This window comes from Crotalus tigris, unplaced genomic scaffold (genome assembly GCF_016545835.1).
Source record: "Crotalus tigris isolate CLP2741 ecotype Arizona unplaced genomic scaffold, ASM1654583v1 scf7180000018490.839948, whole genome shotgun sequence".
NCBI classification, from domain to species: domain Eukaryota; kingdom Metazoa; phylum Chordata; class Lepidosauria; order Squamata; family Viperidae; genus Crotalus; species Crotalus tigris.
In genome coordinates, this window is record NW_024097036.1 from 429618 (window position 1) to 446253 (window position 16636).

Sequence of the window (16636 nt, forward strand, 5' to 3'; positions counted from 1 at the left end):
TTCTTTTATTAATGATTCTAGGTGGTTAAGCTGCATACTAAACTTGGCAAACCCATTCCTTCAACTGAACCAAATGTTGTCACCCAGGCTACATCAGCAACGTCATCTTCTAAGCCAGCAGCTGTGTCTTCAAATATCGCAAGTAGCAGCAGCACTGTGAATTCTTCTGTTACATCTTTGGCAGTAAAAATTCTTACTCCTTCTGCCAATGTGCTACTTAGTACAACATCAAACAACAAAGCTACGATAGTTCCAACTAACATTGCTGTAAAAAAGATATCTACACCCAAAATTAACTTTGTTGGCAAGTATAGAGATCTTTATTGTTAAATTTATAAAAATATTAAGACTATAAATTCATTTATATATAATTATAAAATTTCAGTATACTTTATATAAGAGCCAGTTTGGTGTAGTGGGGTTAACACACCAGGCTACAAACTGGGAGATCATGAGTTCTAGTCCCACCTGAGGCACAAAGCCTAAGATAACCTTGGGTTAGTCACAATGGCAAACTGCTTCTGAAAAACGATACCAAGAAAGCTGCAGGGACTTATCCAGGTAGTCTCCGAGAATCAGACATGATTGAACAGGCAGACAGATCTTTTATGTTTTTGTCTGCTAGTGATTATATTTTTGAATGAGGTTCTTTAATTGAACAGATATTTTCCATTCCATGCCTTTTCCAGAAATCTTTATAAATAATTTTCAAAATTGCTAATTAAGTGTAGAGGGAAATGTTAATTAAATGCCAGATTTAATAATTTAGCCTTAGAAGTTGACCTTTCTAAAACTTCTAAAGCGTCTTAACTATGTAGGAGTCTCAGCTTTACTTTCTAAATTCTACAGGCTTGTTAAGTTTAGAATTTGTAATTAGCAATGGAGCTTATAGATCACTTGGTTCTCTTCATAACTGTTCTTGAGAGTTGATCCAGCCTCTACAGTGAACTCTCCAGGGTCCTGATAGAACCCCGTAGAACTGTTTGTGGCTTAATTATTCATCTATATCTCCTATTTATAGATTTCCCCAAAATTCCAGAGCCAATGTGGCTATTGCTGAGAATTTTATAAAGCTATACATTTGGAGGACACCAAGTTCCAGAAGGCTGTTCAATCCATAGAATTTATGAGAACTGTGTTGTAACCCTCAGCCAGGAAAAGAGATTCCAGAATAATGGCCTTCAATGCGTATCATTTGGGCAGCAGATTTTCAGGAGTTGACAAAGATATAAATGATGTTTGGCAACTCTTTTATTTATTATTGTATTGTGTTGTATTTTTAAAATATCCTGATTTATTAGTCTCCAAATGATTTTACAATAAATCTATAAAAGCAAAATCTAGTTAAGAATGAACAATCAAAATGTAAGTTTCTAAGTTGCAGGGCAACCCAACCAAACAAGCACTATGGGAAGGATTATTGTAGGCGATGGTCATTTTCCTTTTATACTATTTCATATTAGGTGGCAATAAATTACAGACAACAGGAAGTAAAATAGATGACATGAAAGCTGTAGAAAATATCAAGACTACCCCTGTTGCCGCAGTACAAATGCAGGAGTCTAAAGCAGATATCTCTGCTGAAGCTGTAACTTCTACAGCTCTTGCTGCTTTGCAAAGCGAGGTCCAACCTGTTGGTCATGACTATGTGGAAGAGGTAATATTGTGAAAACTATATTGATTAAATCCAGATATATCACGTAGCATAAACTAAACACAGATGTATTTGCTAACATAAATGTATTAAAATTTGCAGAATTGAAATTACAGAATCATAGTATTTATTGATGGTTAATTAAATGTCACCTAATTATTTGGATCTAGTTTCATAAAAATTAGTTGCAATGCTGTTTGGCATTTGAGAAAAGGAGGATAATTGCATCCTTATCTTAGCAATTTAAGATTAGTTAAGATATGGAGCATTCTTCAAAACTGAATAATCAGAATTCAGATGCATGGCAGCATGTATTGGAATATATACTGAAATATGGTAGAGTTTTTGACTTAAAATTGAAAAATGGCGCAGTATTAGAGAGTCTAGTATTAGATACTTGTTCTTAAATTGTACAGTGCTGATACAGTAATATTTTTGTATCATTGTTCAAATGTGTGGTAATAGTTGCATTTTACATTAATGTGTCAGAAATATTACTGCTGCATTTGTGTCTGTCTAGTTGTATAAGTAAATATTAACTATCATTAAGAGTGGAAAAAGAGACTAGCTTACCATTTAGATTTCCTAAATAATAACAGTGCCATCATTTCAAATATGTATTGGCAGAAATAGGTTAACATAAGTCACGGTGCCTCTGTTGACAGGAACAAAAAAACAACAACTGAATTGTGCTATTTCTATTTAACTCGAAAGGATGACTCTAAATAATTTACATTGAATTCCACCTTTAAAAGCAACAAAATCTATAACATATCTTGGAGTCAAATTCCCTTACCTGGAAAGTGCTACTGGGTCTATATCATTCAGTAGACTGGAGATTGATGTATATTATTAAAGAGACTGATTAAAAAAAAGTAGAATTGCTTTTGTTTTTGCAGAGTTTTGGGTTGACAGATTTCTCCCTTCTGGGCTGGTAGGGAGTCCTTGAGCTCAGTTGTTATCTTGAAAATGTTTGATTCAGGCTTGTTATCACATGATAAGAAGTAGCTCTAACTGATAACCACATTTTCTTTCTTGCAAAGGTTCGTAATGATGAGGGAAAAGTGATTCGTTTCCATTGCAAGCTTTGTGAATGTAGCTTTAATGATCCTAATGCTAAGGAGATGCACTTAAAAGGAAGACGGCATCGGTTACAATATAAGGTGAAAGTCTGTTCTTGTCTGTTACGAAGCTTACAAATACATATAGGAATTGTAGATGTCTTAAATAATGTATTGTTTTCAGTACATATGCACGTTTATTGAAAAAGTTTTTGCCGCATATTGTAAGACTTCACACAAATAGAATTTAGAATCAGCAATTTGAAACAGCATTCTTTGTTTAGAATACTTGCTCTCATTACAAACTGATGCATATTCAGTTTTTACTTTTTAACAAACGAAGACTATTACAGTGAGATATTGATAGTTCTAAAGGAGAGGAGGGTGGGCAGCATCTAACAAGAAGTTATTTAATTATGAAATTCATTTGAAAATAATTCTAAGCATTTTTGTATCATGCTTCAGAACGTCAATATACTGTGAAAGTAAAATTCTTTATTGCTAATTTCTTAGAAAGATTTATATTTCTAATATATAAGTTCTTCATTCTAGAGCATACTCAGAACAAAATAATAACTAAATTTTTCATATATGCTTAAAACAAAATAGTCAAAGTAGAATATTTTGAGTGGGATTATTCTAATGGAATACATTCAAAATAGTGGCATGTTGCACTATATAGAATAAGGAGTATTTAGAACAAGCTTATTTTTTTATTCTAAAGCCACAAAAGTCGTTAGGATGGTACACTATATTGAATGGTATCTATCGCTCTATGTACAAAAACAAAATAATCTTAGATAAATGTATTCAAAATCTTCACATTTAAAACAGAAAAAAGTAAACCCAGACTTACAAGTAGAAGTGAAGCCTAGCATCCGGGCAAGGAAGATACAAGAAGAAAAGATGAGAAAGCAAATGCAGAAAGAAGAATATTGGAGAAGGCGTGAAGAAGAAGAACGATGGAGAATGGAAATGAGGTAATACGCCAACTAGATTATCATGATTCATACTCAGTTGAACTTTTTTTGGTGAAGGGTCCTTGTGTATGTTAATGGACCATGTTGAACGATAAGAATCTCCTCTTTTCGAAAGAAAAGAATTCTTCACAGTTAGGTAGATACACATGTGTGCGCGCGCACACACAGACACACACACAAATATAGTTGATATATTGCGATTTGGTTTGTATATTTCAGACGCTATGAGGAAGACATGTACTGGAGGAGGATGGAAGATGAACAGCATCACTGGGACGATCGTCGTAGAATACCTGATGGAGGATATCCTCATGGTCCTCCAGGCCCTCTTGGGTTACTTGGTGTCAGACCAGGAATGCCACCACAGCCCCAGGGACCAGCTGTGAGTATTTATTTACTTAAAACCTAACATGTTTGATACCAACTCTTTGTATAACTGCCCTCATTTGTTTTAGAATTATTTCTTATTGGAAGATCTTTTCAGCAAATGTTACATGAAGGCTTATTTTAGCAAAGAAACATTGCTATGTAGCTTTTGTAATACTTCAACTGTATTTTGTTCTGGCTCATGAGACCATATCAAGGAAGTTTAATAGCTTGTTACAACCACTTAAATTGCTTGTATATGCAGCTATCAGAATGCTATACAATCCACCTTTTCTCAGACTGTCCAAAGAAACAGATGTTACATTTTGCTATTGCTGAGGTTCAGAATCTGGATAGCACATTTATTTATTTATTTATTTATTTATGAGACTTATATACCGCTTTAAGTGCAAGCACTCTCTAAGCGGTGTACACCAGTAAGCAATGTATATATATATTTACATTGCCCCCAACAATCTGGGTCCTCATTTTACCTACCCCGGAAGGATGGAAGGCTGAGTCAACCTTGAGCCGGTGAGATTTGAACCGCTGACCTGCTGAACACAGTCAGCTAAAGTGGCCTGCAGTACTGCACTCTAACTGCTGCACCACTTCGGCTCTTAGCTGATACATTGAATAGTCATCGAAGTGCATGAATTCAATTCTCAAAGAATTTGAATCCCTTAGAACAGTGGTGGCGAATCTATGGCACGCGTGCCAGAGGCGGCACTCAGAGCCCTCTCTGTGGGCACACATGCTGCTGCTGCCAGCAGCTTGCGCAGGTCCAGTAGGCCGCCGCTGTCCAGAGCTGTTACCCCACCCAGCACAAAGGAGGCGAAGCGGCTAGCTAGCAAGCTCGAGTAGAGGTGGTAGAGCACACCCACAGCCAGCAAGCCAAAGGCACCTCGAGCAGGGAAAGCCGGATCCCCATCAGCACCATGGCCCCCCAGTCCCAGCTAGGATTGCGTGCCTCCCCCCCATCTATGCTGGGCCTCCGGCCCCCACAGGCACCCCCACCATGAGCAACATCGAGGTGGCCATGCCCACCCCAGCGATGCCCACCCAATCTGCCGTGACAACTGGAGCCATGCCCATCCAGTTGGCCACACCCCCATGCTGCCCTGAGGGCACCACAATGCTGATGTGACCCTGGCACTTTGCGATAAGTGAGTTTTGGGTTGTGGTTTGGGCACTCGGTCTCTAAAAGTTTCGCCATCACTGCCTTAGAATAACTTCTGGCTACCCAGTTCTAATGAAATCAATAATGTGCCTCATTGTGGTCAAAATAATTGCTAATGCAGTATCTGTAACAGACATGATATTAGCTAGAAATTAATTTGGTTATAATGGTTCATTAGTGAAAACTATCAGTGTTTCCTTCATACTACCATAGACATTGAGGACATGGAGACTCAGAATGCACAGTGCAGCTTGGCTACCAAACTATCTAGCTCTGAATTCATCTTTTATGTCAATGATATATGGCATGTGGGTGTGCGCACACACATGAATCGGTGCTGACTCCTGATTTCTGCATCGACTGGTCTTTGCAGTTTTCTTGGCAAGATTTTAAACATGGTTTGCCACTATTTCCTTCCTAGGGCTGAGAGACAGTGACTGGCCCAAAGTCATCCAGCTGGCTGTGTGCTTGAGGCAGTTTCTAACCCGATGCCTTAATCGCTGTACTAAACTGGGTCTCTCGCTCCGAAATCTAATCCCCACAAAACTAATGTATTATAAGATGTATTAAAATTGTGTTAAATCCTGGTTATTTTATAGCATGGTGACTATGATTTATTCCACAACTTCAAGAAGCTTAATTGCCTTTAAAATTATATGGCTAATTTACTATCACATTTTCTACAGGCAAAAATATTAAACAATATTCTTGTGGTATTAGATTACAATACCACAATTCTTAACGGATTACAATTCATTTGTAAGAAACTGTTTTGTAAAAATGAAGATTGTCAATTTGAAAATGTTATTGTAACATGACTGCTATCATGTCATGTTTACATCTAAGCTCCTTTGAATTCATTGTTACCCACTTAGAAAACACACTGAATATTTAGTAATAGGCTTTTCTTCCATCAAAAGTTCATATGTTCTACAGATGTTTTAAAGGTTTCTGCCAAGCCAAGATTGATTACATATATATGTCCATTTCGTTTTCACAATATGGAAGTGGCTTGCTTTTCCTTTGTTGCAGATGTTTTTCAGTGTCTTTGTGTTCTCAGACCTTGGATTTCCTTTTGATCTCCTATCCAGTTATCCAAGGTTAATCCTGTCTAGCTTTTCCAGGGTGAGCCAAGGCTGTCGCCATCTAAAAAAGCAAAGTTGTGCTCATAGAAGATTTTAATTAGAAGTTCAAACATCTCACAAATAAAATTTAGACTGACATAATTAAATGTTCCTTCTGCTGAGGTTGTTAATACAAGCAGCTGAAATTTAGGTTATAGTTTGACATAGTAGAACCAAATTTGATTTTTCTTTCAGTTACACCAGCCACATTATGGTTTATGTGGAAGACTTACGCCAAATATTTTAAGACTATACAAGCCTTCTTGATCTATTCTTCTGAAGAGCAAGACAATATTTGAAATGAATAGCAAATATTTGAAAGTAGTAAAGCACAACTATTTGGGAAACTAACTGAATTTAAGAATTAATTTCTCTTTGTAGCCATTGCGTCGACCTGACTCCTCTGATGACCGTTATGTGATGACCAAACATGCAGCTATCTATCCAACTGAGGAGGAGCTCCAGGCAGTCCAAAAGATAGTTTCTATTACTGAACGTGCATTGAAACTTGTATCAGATAACATGACTGATAATGAGAAAAACAAGACAAAGGAAGGAGATGATAAAAAAGAAGGCAATAAAGACAGGTCTGTTTTTTTTTAATCATTTAGTTATATCCCATTTCTTTTATTTTGAAAGCTATTATCAAACATGTTGGGCGTGCCAGATAATACAAAATAGAACCACATTTGTACTTGAGATCACGACATTGTTTTGAATTCCTGTCTGCTTATTCTGAGCCTGTTATCAGGATTCTTGTTTGCTATTAATTCCAACGCCTGTGCCTAAACATCTTGGCCTCTGTGATCAGAGTACAGGTCATTAGGGCTATTCATTCAGTGACCATTCAAAATTATGACAGCACTGAACAATGGGGAAATAAATGAAGTTGCAGCTGTCGCAGCATCACTGCAATCACATGATCACAACCTAGATGCAGAGTGTCCAGCTTTTAATTATAACCTTGCAAAAAGCCACATGATTTCCAGTGTTCCTTAACAGCTTCCCTCAGTGTGGAAGCAATAGGAAGTTGGAAATTACATCCCATCTTGCTGTTTTTTCACCTGTCCACCTTCCGGAGCAGGGCTTTTCAACCAGTGGTACGGGTACCACCTGTGGTACATTGGCACCTGGCAGGTGGTATGCGACCATCCTAGAAAAGTGCTTGTGGGGGAGGGGAATGAGCTGAACCAGTGACAGCACCGCACAAGCCTGAGCGAGAGATGGCTGGAGCTGTAAGGCTGTCAGGGCTCAGCGGAAGCGCCGGGATCAGTGCCACTTTCCAGCTGATCGGCGTTTCTTCAGGGCTAAGTGGAAGTGCCAGGATCAGCTGGAGCTCAGCGCAGATCCTGGTGCTTCTGCTGAGCCCTGAAGAAGCACCAATCAGCTGGAAAGCAGCACTGATCCTGATGCTTCTGCTGAGCTCAGAAGAAGCGCCAATCAGCTGGAATGTTGCAGCATCTCTAGGGTCTTGTGATTTACATTCAGATGCTTGGCAACTGATTCATATTTATGACGGTCATAGTGTCCCAGAGTCATGTGAAGTGACCAAAACCTGCTGCAACCACCCAGCAGATGGGGGGAATAAAAACTAAACACCCCCACCCCACCCCCACTGCCAATCCTCAACAGAAATGCTCACAACAATGAAAACCTTGGACAAGAGAAAGAGCGCTGCCACGCAGGCAGGCAGGTGTCTTGCTCGGCTGTGATTTGGGGGCACTTTTTCAGTGCCATTGTAACTTCAAACAGTCACTAAGCGAACTGTTGTAAGTCAAGGACTACCTATACTTTATCACTTTTTTTTTTTTTTTTGGTCATCAAGTTTTTGACACCTTGCTAGGCGACTAGTGGTACTTGGATGTTGCCATATCCTAAAAGTGGTACAATGGGTGAAAAGGTTGAAAAGCCCTGGTCTAGAATGCCTATCTGTAGTACCCCTGACCACCTACGCAGACACCACTCTCCCCAACACTTGCCCACAGCACTCCTCCCACCCACAGCACCCATGCAACCCAATCACCTACCTGGGGCTCCTGCCTGTATAATGGAAAGTGTGGATGACCTTGGGGGACAAGGAGAACAGATTCTGTCTCCGAAACGATCAGACTAGATGGAGGAACCACAATGGCTTATTGATCAGAGAAAAATTTTTAGGGAGGATCTGCCCTAATTGATCAAGCAGTTTAAAGTGGCAATGGGAAATTGTTACCTTCAGACTGATTCTGTTAATATAACCCTACAAAATAGTGGGATTAGGGGGGAGGGTGAAGGTTCATTTTCTGAGCTTCAGAAATGTTGGTTTCCGAACATTTCATTACCAGGCTAGGTAACATCTTCAGTGTTGTTTAGGGGATGTCAATGTCAGTGTTCTTCTGTTTATAAAGGCTTTGTGTAGTCAGTGGGTCAGGTGTGGGTGTATCAAGTGAGAGTCTTGTGATGGGTCAAACGGTGTGTCAAATGAGGTGATGGGTCAGGTGTGAATCATCAGTGGGTGTCTTGTGATGGGGAGGTTATATCAAGTGAGGGTCATTGGGAGGTGAACTGCTGGTTGGGTTGCGTGGGTTGGTTGAGGATTGGTGTTGTTATCTCTGGTTGATTTGGGATTCTGAGGGGTTCATAGGCTGGTTGTAGGTCAGTGTGTCTGTTGATGGAATTGCTTATGGAGTGCCAGGCGTCGATGAATTCAAGAGCGTGGCAGGTGGTGGTATGACTGATTATTTTTGTGTTGCTCCAATCAAACTGGTGCTGTTTGGTGTCAGTGTGGGTAGAGATTAAGGATTTGGGATTGTTGCATTTGGCTGCCAGCCGGTGTTCACGGATCCTGGTTTTTAACTGATGTGATGTTAGTCCCACATAGAATTGGTTGCAATAGTTATAGTTGGTTTTGTAGATTGCATTGTTTCTTTCTGCCTTCTGTATCTTGTCTTTGATTTTGGATAATTCCTGGTGGGATTAGTGAGATTAGGTCATCTAGTCATGCTTCCTGACTGGTTTATGTGGAAGGGCTGACAGTCTGTTATTTAACCCTTACTGCTTGGTTCTGGGGTTACAACAGCAATAGGGACTGTGGGATTGCTGTTGCTAAGCAATGCAGTCATGTGACATCATCACTTAGCAACAGAAATTCTGGTTCCAGTTGCTGTAGAATAATGTTTTTCTTGGATAAACCACCAGATCCCTGTCCTTCATCTGCGGTTCTCTTCTTGATCAGATAAAAAGTTATCTTAGCAGTATAGTAGATATTTACAATCTAAAAACCATTTGGCATACTTTTCCTTGTTTGATGTTTTGTCATCAGGCTAATGTAGAAGAACAATGCCAAAAATATCTACCTTGTCATTCACCTCTTTATTGATTGATTCTTCTTAGTTCCAAAGTTAAACTTTTTGCATCAGAAAAAATGGGTGTTGTTTCATACAACTTATAGTTAAACTATGGAATTTACTGCCATACAATATAATAAAATCCAACAATTCAAATAATTTTAAAAGGGAGTTGTGGCTCACATGGGGCTAAATTTCATCAGCATGCTATCTGGAAACAAAAATATTGAATAATATTTTTAAGCATTAATTGAAAAAAAATATAATGAATTGAAAGCAAGCAATAATTGACAAATTAAATATTTAGGATGATAGCAATTTAAAATGGATTAACACAATAGATTACGTTTTAGAATTATTTTGAAACATTAAATTGTATTTTCTTTATCTTTGCAAATGTCCTATTTCTTGACAAAATATATTGTATTTGCTCTGTTGTATATGATTCTGAGCGATATCTTCAATTTTAAGAAAAAATGCACATGGGAACAAAAATATGAGTGCTATTTTGTCTATACTGCCTTATACTTAGATTTCTTAGAAATATCAGACATATTATTCCTGAAGACAGAAGTTTTATTTTAAAGTTATTTTTAATGCATTCAGTAATTGGTGTCTTTCTGTTTTATCCCTACCCACATATCTTAATCTTGCTCACTATTTTCTGTCATGTCCAGTTTTAGAATATGGATCTTAACACATCACATAAAATATGATACAAAAAATGTTGCTTACTCTGATCAAGAATATGATACATACTGGACTTTTATTGCTATATGAATACTTTCTTAGACTAGAATGACAATGAAAATCAGTTATAATGTGCTTCTAATGGAAGCTTAATTTTTTTACAGAGCTTTGAAAGGAGTCCTACGAGTAGGAGTATTGGCTAAAGGTTTGCTTCTTCGGGGGGACCGAAATGTCCATCTTGTCTTGCTCTGCGCTGAGAAACCAACTAAAACTTTATTGTGTCGCATTGCTGAAAGTCTACCCAAACAACTTGCCGTATGTATGGTGTTAACTTTGGTTTGCAGTTTTATAAAGATTAAAGATTCTGATAGTAAATGAAATCCCTTTCATTTATCTTAAAGCAGGTAAATTAATTGTAATCTAATTTTCAAATAGAAGCAAAAAGAAGCTATATCCAGCAAAATTTGTAGTATTAGAGGGTATAAATAACCCGAAGTTCTAGAATCTAGAACCTGACAACTGGAAATTGTTTTTCAGCATATACTTTGGGAAAGATTTTTAACCTTGAAATGATCATCTTTTTTCCATTATACTATAAATATATAGGATCTTAAGAAGATCAATAGTCACTAATTTTCCCTCTCCTTTTTTTTCCATCTTCTCATGGAAAGGAAGAGGCCAAGATTAAAAAGCAAAAAACCATATGCATTATTTATATTCCAATTAAGTAATATTTTTTCTTTGAAGATAGGAAGTAACAGTTCTCTCTATAGGGAATCATATGGAGCTCATTTTTATTCTGGTAGATTATTACGTTTGGAATGGATTGACTTTATTACATTAAACAGATGTTAGAACAAATTGTGTCAATCCAAAAAGGAGCGTATGATAATAAGCAAACATTATGAGAAACAGGAAATTTTTAACAATTGAAGGCATGTATTACAGTGTCAGGGTTTCTAGTCAAGGTAGAAGTAGTCCTTGCTAATTGAACATTTGTTAAACGTGATTGTGATGATGTTGACAAGTGGTACTTAATAAGTGGTCCTCAACATTCTGGCCGTCATACCACACCTATGATCACATGATTGCCGTGGTGGCACAGTGGTTAGAATGCAATATTGCAAGCTAATTCTGCCAACTGCCAGCAGTTCAGTTCTCATCACCCTTCCGAGGTCGGTAAAATGAGGACCCAGTAGGCTGATTCTGTAAAGCGCTTAGAGCTGTAAAGCACTTTGAAACAGAATATAAGTCTAAGGATATTGCTATTGCGATTTGGGTGCTTGATAATCGGCCACGTTTACAAAGATTGCTGCATCCCACTGTCTCGTTATCATTATTTGCAGATTTCCGTTTCAGCTTCCCACAAGGAAAGTCAATAAGGAAACTGGCAAGTTGCTCAGGCAAATCTCCCCCACCCAGCAGCAGCCATCTCTGGGGCCTGAAATCACTTGCATATGCTGCTGCAACCACATGCACATGCAGCAGCAGTTGTGTCTGGTCCTGAAAATTCTCACGTGCACCACTTACTTGACTGTTGGCGTACTTGGGACTTCCAGCTTCCTGCTAGTTTCCCCAGTGCCTTTGGTTATTGGAAGCCGGCAGGAAGTTGCAAGGAGATACTTGCTTAAGGACCAGCAATTTTCACTTAATGATGGTAACAGGGACTGCCAGGATTGCAGTTACTAAGCAATGCAGTCACATGACAACATATTTCACTATTGCATATGAAAATTGTAGTCCCAATTACTGTCACTAAGCGAAGGCTACCTATATATATTTTATAACATGCAAATATATTATTGAATCTCTCAGTTATTTTTCTTCTGAGCAGAAAAGTTTGGTAATGTTTATTTCTAAAGGCTTGGTAATTAGATAATTGCTGTCAGCTAAGGAATGCTGGCTGGCAGGACCTAGGGCTTTTTCTACTACCCATGTAGAAATATCATTCTACATGAGATTAGATTAGTTGGCCTTTTGCAAGGTCCAAAAAAGTTGGTTTTGTGCTCTGGCCTGGAACCTCAGAAGCGTGATGGAATTCATCTCTTGACTTTCTTGGTGGTTATTTTGTGAAGCTCAGCTGCTATGTGTTTTTATTTTATATTGTGTATTCTGTTTGTTTTTATCTATTTTGTTATCTGCCTAGTAACATATGGAGGTGGGTGGCTATATAAAATCAAATAAATAAATAAAATATGTTGGGAGCCTGGAAAAGGAATGGAGAATCAATGTCAATAATCACGAAATAACAGGCAAGACAATTAACAGCTTATGTCGTAAATAGCAGCTTAGCCCAAGGTGGAAAGGAAGCTGAGAAGAAATATTTTAGATCATTCAAAGAGATTCTCCTGTAATAAATTCACTATAAATGAAAGTGGGAAATACTCGGAGTTTTCAAGATTTAATATTTTCCCCAGACTAGCATACTGGGGAAATATATATTTAGATGGGTGATAATTGAGGGAACATTGCAGTCAAATACAACAGACTATCCTCTTCTAGCTCTCCAAGTATTTTCTGATTTCAACTCCTGAATAGACAAACTGAAGGGGCCTGGGTTGTGGTACCGTTTTGTATATCACAGGAACTTGGATCCTATACAGAACTTAGAGTTCAAGTCAGTGCACTTGAAGCCAAAGAACAGTCTGTGTATATGGGGGGGGGTATTATTTATTAAACACATTTATATGGCTGCCCAACTCAAACAAGGTGACTCTGGGTGGCTTACAAAATTAACTACTAACTATTGTATCTACAGTATAAAAATCAACAAACCTTTCCCACTACTCAATGTGAGAATGTATGTATGTCATATATTATACAATACAATACAGCTTACTTCCCTAAGCACTGAATTTTTCAGCTGTTCATCGTGTTTTTTTATCTTATGCTAGATTATTATTTATAAGACTGTCCCGTTCAAACGATGTGACGAGTGGCATTACAACATAAAAACAAGCAGTAAATCAAAGGAGGGGGAACAAAAATAAAAGAATATAATATATAGCTGTAAAACAGTACTCCTCTAATTGATGAAAAAGTTTTAATGTTTTTCCTTCCTGTAGGTAATCAGCCCTGAGAAATATGAAATAAAATGTGCTGTACAAGAAGCAGCAATCATTTTGAATTCATGCGTGGAACCAAAAATGCAAGTGACGATAACTTTGACATCACCAGTGATTCGGGAAGAGAACATGAGGGATGGAGGTTGGAAATCTGTTAAAAGATGTTCTATTTTAATTAAGAATTCATGCTGTTCTAAGATTGCATTAAGTCCTGGAAGGCAACATGCTGGCATGTGATACACATTCAATTCAGTTATGAGCAACTTTTGCAAGAGTGTATTTTTTAAAATACTTTCATTCTTATGTTATTTACTGTAGTTAACAACCTCAGATTTCTGGAAAAGGTTATTTTTTTAATTTCACTGGAAAAATCTTCAGAAAAATAAATATTTTATTGCAAGCATTACAAGCCCATCATGAAGAAATGTTCTTCTGTAAAAAGAAATTGCATTAGGAAATCATATTGTGTCTCTGATTGTAGATCAGTCTTGTTATCTAATATATGGGTTGCTGTATTTGATGTCTAATTGCATAGTTTATTTTTAATTTAAAAACAATTATGACTTTGCTTGGAGCAAGGTGTGTATTTTTTTCCAGTTTTTTGAGGTTGATTTTTGATCTACAGTGTCATTTATGGAGCTCCTGATGTTGATCAGAGTATTTTAACTGAACAGTACACATGCAGTGTGTTTATAGTATAAAGAGGTACCTGAGATCAGTTAAAGTAGATACTGGATCTTTGAAAAGCAGTATGGATTTATAATCTCTGCAGTCCTACTGTGCCAGCAGCGTTGCTTTGGGGTCACTTTCTATGAAAGCTACAGATGTTTTAAAGCCAGCAAGCATGATAATTTAATGTCTGCAATGTGTTGGCTCTATATTGGGTCAGATAAAGTGAACTTTATTTTCTTTTTCTTACATCTGCAAAATAATTATTTTCACAGAGTTATATTGTCTAGGAATATATAAAACATAAAAAACAGTTGCATTGTTGGCTGTGTTAAAATTCTTAATAGGGGCCAGAGATAGGTTGCATACGTGCAGCCATAGAATGAATTCATAGCATTAGGCTTTTATAAAGTATAATTTAAGAAAACTTTATGTGAAGGCTTCTTTGAAAAAAAATGGCTGAACGTTAGTGTACATTTTAATTGAATGCTTTATATGCAATATAAACAGTTCATTTGATGAGAAAAAAGTGTTGCCTAATTGCCATGATTTGAATTTTTCATAGTTATATGCAAATGTAATCATACGTGGCATATAAAGATTACCATCCAAAATATTGTTTATGAAAATAACACCATTTTTTGTTTTTTCACTAGAGCATTTGAATTCTGCACATATTGTTCTGTCTTAAAAGAAAACAAAGCTCTATTTTTATCTGATCCAGATTTGAATTACAGTTGCTATTCTAAGTTTAATTCACTTGCTAAAGTATTACCTTGAAGAAAGCAAAGCTTTTATTTTGAATAATTTCCTCAAGACACTGAGCAGCTTTAAACAAATATGCAAAAAAAGTTTGAAATGTCTAAATATGATACTTACATGCAGATTTGCAATAAACAAGACTCTGTAAAGATTGTTGCTTATTTGTTGCAAAATTTTACTCCAGCTAATGCTCGGTGTCTTAAAAGGGTTGATGGAATTTAGCTGGTTTTGGGAGTTGAATTCAGGTGACAAGGAAGGCTTTGTTGGAAGAATCCAATATTTACTTTAATGTATTCTTGTTTGCTAAATGATATCTTTAATTCTGTGTGATCCTATTCAATTACAAACTGAAGGGGGAGATGAAAGAAAGAGAAGGTAACACAAAACTGTTAATTATATAGGAATTTTGCTTTGCAGTTTTGTGCATTCAATAGTAAATTTTACTGAATTTGTTCTGGATATAATACTAAAAATGCTCGAAGCTGCTGTGGAATGCGTTTCTTCAGCAAAATATTTCTGTTTTTATGTTTGTTTTTTTATCCGTAGCTTTGTTAGTCCCCATCCAAAGCCTTCTAGCAGAGACAATTGAATCCTGTCAGGGATTGCTACCAAGACATCGGAAGGATTTTTGACCAAGGTTTTTAAAGCTCAGTGTCACACCTGCCATATTTGAACAATGAGGGTGTTTGGTTGCATAGTCCTAGCATTTACTGTTACTTTTGTGTTGGTTTTTTTTTTCCTTCTTGTCTTTGTCTTTCTCTCTGGAATTACGCAGTGTTCACACTAGTGTTGAAATAGTTGACTGGGTAATACTTAATTCATATCTGGAACTGAACGAGCATGACCTACCTGTTAACATTTTAATAATGAAATAGTGTGGACACAGCATGTCTTACTGAAGATTAACCCCTTATATACAGAATATAGAAAAGCAGTCACCTTAAAAATGATGGCTAATGTTTAATTCATTAAGGACTAGAGTTTAAGGGGTTAATCCATTTGGAATCTTAAAACAGATGCAAAAATCCACGTATAGGAAAGCTGCTTTTATGGATATCCAGCCTAGATGTCTTCCCAATTTCTGTAGCTGCTTTGGCATCTTCTGATGACTCCAAGTTTCAGAGTTGATTTATGGATGGATATTATTTATCTTACACTGAGGTCAATGGCAAGATGTTAACTAATTTTAATAGAGCTGAATCATATATCTTCTCTTGCTCATTAATCATATATAGTTAATAAACTTTATTTGTACTTATTTACATAGTGTTTTGAAATGCTAGTGTTCATTTTTAAATTATTCATTATTCATTTAAGAATAATTATTTAAGACTTGTAACTGAAGTCATAAGTACAAGCTGTATTAAATAGAATAAACTGCCTATATTGACATTATTCATGGCTATAAACCTTAAAAAATCTTACCAAACTTTGGCCTCAGTTGATTCTTTTATCTTTAATTTTCTTTTGCCTTTCACTTGACAGTATCTATCATCTTAATGCTTTACTTCACTTGCTTTTAAATCTCTGATTAAGGATATCAATCTTCACTTGTATAGGGATAGCCAGTAAATGACAGAATATGCCCCATAAATTCCGTTGGAAATATTCATGAGGATTTCCACAGACACATTGTTCTCTATAAAATTAAAATATTCTGTACTTAGATCATATATAACATAATTTCAAGCTTGACATTTCCTCTTGATCTGTTTCTCTTCATGTCTTCATTGATGATGACTGTCAAGCCTGATCTGTT

The 16636-nt window shown here is 36.8% G+C and overlaps 1 protein-coding gene across 2 annotated transcripts in view; it reads left to right on the top strand.

The window, feature by feature from the left end:
• ZFR (zinc finger RNA binding protein) overlaps window positions 1-16636 on the top strand; it is a 45396-nt gene that overhangs the window by 19260 nt on the left and 9500 nt on the right. For both annotated transcript variants that reach the window (XR_005557883.1, XM_039353049.1), the window contains exons 8-15: window positions 22-304; window positions 1464-1657; window positions 2698-2817; window positions 3550-3695; window positions 3915-4077; window positions 6747-6952; window positions 10546-10696; window positions 13447-13588. Coding sequence is in view for 1 of the 2 variants with exons in the window: in XM_039353049.1 (XP_039208983.1) it covers window positions 22-304; window positions 1464-1657; window positions 2698-2817; window positions 3550-3695; window positions 3915-4077; window positions 6747-6952; window positions 10546-10696; window positions 13447-13588 (1405 nt within the window). In the remaining variant the exon portion in view is untranslated. The remainder of the gene's footprint in view (window positions 1-21; window positions 305-1463; window positions 1658-2697; window positions 2818-3549; window positions 3696-3914; window positions 4078-6746; window positions 6953-10545; window positions 10697-13446; window positions 13589-16636) is intronic.